The sequence below is a fragment of the Orycteropus afer genome, unplaced genomic scaffold (assembly GCF_000298275.1).
Source record: "Orycteropus afer afer isolate SDZICR_OR568_19922 unplaced genomic scaffold, OryAfe1.0 scaffold00049, whole genome shotgun sequence".
NCBI classification, from domain to species: domain Eukaryota; kingdom Metazoa; phylum Chordata; class Mammalia; order Tubulidentata; family Orycteropodidae; genus Orycteropus; species Orycteropus afer.
In genome coordinates this window covers 12,101,734-12,106,833 of record NW_006921636.1, presented here as the reverse complement: position 1 = coordinate 12,106,833, position 5,100 = coordinate 12,101,734, and the positions used below count along the sequence as shown (strand labels likewise).

Here is a 5,100-nt window from a genome sequence, read left to right as displayed (position 1 = left end):
AGGGGAGCTGCTGCATTGTAAATTTTGGTCAATGACATGAGACAAAGTATATGTGAACTGCTGTATGAAAAGTGAATTTACTCTGTAAATCTTCAACCAAACCCTAATAAAAATAAATAATAATAGCAAACAACTGACTATTAATACATACGATGACATAACCCAGAAACCAACACAGTTATGGAAGTATCCAAACCCACAGGGCACTACCGTATTTCCGCCCAGCACTTCACATCTTAGTCCTCTCCTGGCAGTCTCTCCATGCATCTTCCCAGGCTCTCTTTTGATGGCATAACAGGTCCCAGTATCTGCCACTAGACTGTATTTGCTTCCATCCTTTTTTATTTTTGATCTGGCTAATGCCCCATTCTCTTCCATTTGCTCCCTCCCCTGGTCTCCAGAGGCCAACATAATCCAGAATTAGGTGTGTAACATTCTTATGCAGTTTGTACACCTTTATTATGTATGTATTCCCAGGTAAGACACATTACCATTTAATGGCTTTTCAAGTATTTCCCAAGTGGTGTCATGTTGCGTATCTTTCAGCAACTTGCCTTTTTCACTAAGTCTTGTGCTGCCATGTTACTACATGATCACTTTCCTTCAATCCCAACAGGAACAAATCTAATAAAATAAAAACTTGTTTTTCCTTATTTTGCCAGGCCCTGAACACATGGGGTTGCCAGGAGTGGGAATCTACCTGCTAAGTGTTTTGTTTGAGACACCAAAATACAGAAGGAAGTACAAGTTCCCAAACCTGGTAATCCATCTCAAAACACCAGAGAAGCAGCAACCTGGCGGTAGAAAGGGCATCAGAACCTAAAACCCAGCCTATGATCCTGCACAAGCCACTCAGGCCCTCGACTGTGTGTGCTCGCCTAGCACTTGAAGACAGCACCATTTTGCAGACTCCCGGGAAGTGTTCTTTGGTTTAGGATACTACCTGCTCCCTTTCCAGTAATTATCCTCTAAGTAATTAGAGGAGTCAAGGGGCTTGCCCGTAAATTCCTTAGAAAACCAGTGGCAGGATCAGAACCAAACTCCCCTATCAGCTCTTCTAGAGACCCAGAATGAAGCCATGCAAAAGCACAAGCTTTGCGAGGTCAGCCTCCACAGCTGGGGTGGGAGAAAAGAAAAAAGCAGAAACATCAATCCCTCAGATTTCCTCAGTGACTTCATCAACTGAGATGGGTATGAGGAGGTGGGCCTACAGAGGACTGTTCAAGAAAAAAAAAAGAACGGGGAAAGGAGTGGCTTGCAACTGCAGAAGTTCAAACAGAAACACCGGAATTTGGAGAGAAGCTGGAGAGAAGTCTAACAAAATGATTAGGACGCTGGGCTTAGGAATGAACCCTGACTCTGACATGTCCTCATCGTGTAACCCTAGGCAAATTATTTAAAATTTTGACTCCTTACCTATAGTGTGTCATAGAACATGAAGAACTTCTTTGTCTTGATACACACCAAGCATATAGCAAGCATTCAATAAATATTAATTTAATTGAAGAAAAATATTTGGGGGGGAGGAAAGCTGAGCCATAACCTCAAGGATCAGAGTGAGAGACCTACATAACGTGCGGACAATAGGGTAGTTGAAAGCAAGCAGGCGGAAGGAGAGAGCCAAGGAAGTTTCGCGGAGGATGCTACAGTCCGGGATGAGTGGTTGAGTCTGGAGGCACTGTCGGCTCCAGGGAAAGAAAGGCCTAGGAAGAGAGGGGGACAGCGAGCGAGTCAGGGTGGTGTGACGGCAGGGCAGGAAGCGAGCCTGGGGAGAAACGAGGGCCGGGCTGAAATCCACCGGGCTGGGGTCGTACCTCGCGCCTGCAGCAGCCGCAGCGCGCGGCCGTAAAGCGCTGAGGCCTCGGTGTACTGGCCGTTGCGGAAGCTCTGGTTGCCGGCGGCGCGGAGCCCCTCCACAGAGTCCGAGGACTTGGGGGCCATCCCGGGAAGGGCCGGCAAGTGGGGAGGACGGAGCGCGACGCCTCGGTTTCACCCGAGAGGTCAGAACCGCCTCCAGGTGGAAACGCCGCGAACACTTAGCTCCTACAACTTAACTCGCCGGGGGGAGGCGGCGCGGAGTAGGTCGTAGGCGGGGCTTGAGCAGACAGGCCTCGGCGTAGCGCCCCGCCCTCTGCACGTGATCAGTTCGGAACTTTTGGTCCCAAAGGAGGTCTGGTACCATAGTGCTTAAGGCGCTTCACCGCTAACCAGAAGGCCGGCGGATCAAACCCACCAGCCACTCCTCGGAAAGAAGGTTGGACAATCTACTTCCGTAGTGATACGACGGCCTGGGAATCCCAAGGAGGGGTCGCTATGAGTGTGGCCGACTTGATGGCGCATAACAACAAGAAGCACAATAGGTGTCTGGGGCTTGCTGGGCGCCTTGGGGTGCCAATAGTAGATGAAGCAGTAGAGGGAGCCAGGTTTCTGCTCCCATGCTATTAAGGCCTGACAGGCATTTAACTCAGCAACAAGTGAGGACGATAACCCATTGCCTTTGTGATGGAGTCGCATTCTGACTCATAGCAATCCTATAGGACAGAGTAGAACTGCCCTATAGGGTTCCCAGGGTTGTAGATGTTTATAGAAGCACAGGGCCTCGTCCTTCTCCCGCGGAGGAGCTGGTTCTAACCTCCGACCTTTTGGTTAGCATCTGAGTGTTTTATCCACTGTGCCATCAGAGTGCCTCCTGTGAAGATTATAGCTTGGAAAACACTATGGAGATCTACACTGTCACATGGGGTGGCTAGAGTTGAAATCAACTTGATGACACCTAACAGCAACAACAATCTTGACTCAACCTATAAATATGGTAGTATAGTGCCTGAGGCATTTGATTGCTAACCAGAAGGCTGGTGGTTCAAACCCACTAACCGAAAACTGGGCAGTCTACTTCTGTAGAGATACTACTGGCCTGGGAAAGCCAAGAAGGGGTCACTGTGAGTCAGAATCAACTCTATGGCAGTGAGTTTTTCCCCCCCCTCCCCTCTCCTATCATCAAATCCAGCAGCAACTCCTGAGAAGGAGGGTTGGGCAAACTACTTCTGTAGTGATACAGCCTTGGAAACCTAAGGCTATGAGTCAGGACTCCATGGGACATAACAACATCATCATCATCTCTGAAAGGAGCTCTGGTGGTGCAGTAGTTAAGGCATTTGGCTGCTAAACAACGGTCAGTGGTTCGAACCCACCAGCTGCTCTGTGGAAGAAAGATGAGGCAGTCTGTTTCTGTAAAGATTTACAGCCTTGGAAAGCCAGCGTAGGTCACTATGAGTCAGAATCCACTTGATGGCAGTGAGTGATGTCATTTCTGCAAAGCCTCACACACATACTCTGTGCTTTCTCAGGGTGAGCTCAGGCCTCTATGGGAGGCATCAGACAGGTGAGAAGAGCTTAGGAAAGTTTCCCAGTGGGGGTGATTACTAGGCTACACCTGTTTTGACTGTTGTGCTATTGCTCCCTGGGCTTATCTCTCATTTGTCACCCAAAATACCAAAAACCCACCACTGCCATGGAGTCGATTCTGACTCATAGACCCTAAAGGACAGAGTAGACCTGCCTCATAAGGTTTCCAAAGCCGCAAATCTATAGGACAGCAGACAGCCTCTTCTTTTTCTCCACAAACTCACTGATGGGTTCCAACAGCTGACCTTTTGGGTAGCAGCTGAGTGCTTTAACCACTGTGCCACCAGAGCACTTCATTTTGCACTTACCACTCTGTCAGTTTATACATTTTTCTCAAAGACTGGGAGGTCTTTAAAGGCAGGAAGTAGGTCTTCATCTTCGTCTCCCCAAAATAAGGTCTGGCACCTGGCACACACCTTACAAAGTTTTATTGACAAAGACCTGATCTCTGCAGTTGGGAATTTACATTAGAATTACTTCTGTAAACTCTTCACCCCATCAGACTGAAAACTTTCTGAGGGTTGGTGGCTGTTTCATCTGAAATCCCTCAGGTCAGCACAAGTCCTACCTGACAGTGTTGGCGTCTGCTAGATAGCTTCCATCTTTGCTTCCAGAGGCAAGAATTTTGCTGGAGATTCTCCCAGGATTGCGCTAAAGCAATCACAATAATCTCATTCTCTCTGTCAGGGATTGACCCAGGGGTGGGCATGTGACCCTCTTACATAGAGGAAGTCTACTGGCTGCTTATGGGAATGTTTTTCCTCTGTGATGAAAGAGAGGTACAAAACAAAATAACCTTATTTCTTCTCTTTCTGCTTTGGGCAGTGTTGGGTTAAGGATATGGTACCTGGAGGTGTGTAGTAACCATCTTGCAACTGTGAGGCAATAAACACAAGTATGAAAAGCCAACCTGGTGAGTAGGATGGGTGGGGGCAAAATGAAATTAACATTGTAGAACCACTGAATCAACCCTGAACTGCTGACCTCTGGGCTTCCTGTTCTTAGGTGCCATGGATTCAGACTCAGAGCGACCCTATATACAACAGAAGGAAACCCTGCCTGGTCCTGCACCATCCTCATAATCCTTGCTATGCTTGAGCCCATTGTTGCAGCCACTGCGTCCATCCAACTCGTCTAAACAACAAATGTCATGGTGCTTTAAGCCACCATTTAGATGTTGTCAGTTACTTGCAGCTGAATATATCCTAATATGACAGACAAGTACACCTTTGGCAAACTGTATTTTTGAAAAATAGCCATCATAATTATTTCTGGTCCCACATGCTCTTTTGGAACCTCACTGTGCCCCCATCGAGAAGGGGAATCTATGTCTCCTCTCATTGAAAATGGGTAGGACTTTGTGGCTTCTTCAGCAGTAGAAGTAACATTATATACTTTCTGAAGCTGGCCATCAAAATGTATTACAGCTTTTGGACATTTCCTATAAATGGAATCACCTAATATTTGTTCCTTAGTGAATGACTTCTTGCATGCCTCATGTTTCAAGGTTCACCTATGTTATGGCATGTATGTATCAGTACTTTATTCCTTTTTATTGCTAAATAATATTCCATTGAATAGATATACTGCATTTTGTTTATCCATTCATCCATGGATGGACATTTGGGTGCTTTGCATTTTTGGCAAGAGGTGACTATTTGACGTTTATTAAGATTTTCTCTCTCAGAATTAACC

At 46.9% G+C, this 5,100-nt stretch overlaps 1 protein-coding gene across 1 annotated transcript in view; it reads right to left on the bottom strand.

Annotated features, from left to right (window-relative positions):
• Positions 1-1,941, bottom strand: part of TOMM34 (translocase of outer mitochondrial membrane 34) — a 38,028-nt gene extending 36,087 nt beyond the window's left edge. The window contains exon 1 of the mRNA XM_042780635.1: positions 1,815-1,941. Within this exon, the coding sequence (XP_042636569.1) occupies positions 1,815-1,941 (127 nt within the window). The remainder of the gene's footprint in view (positions 1-1,814) is intronic.
• Between the last annotated feature and the right edge of the window lie 3,159 nt (positions 1,942-5,100).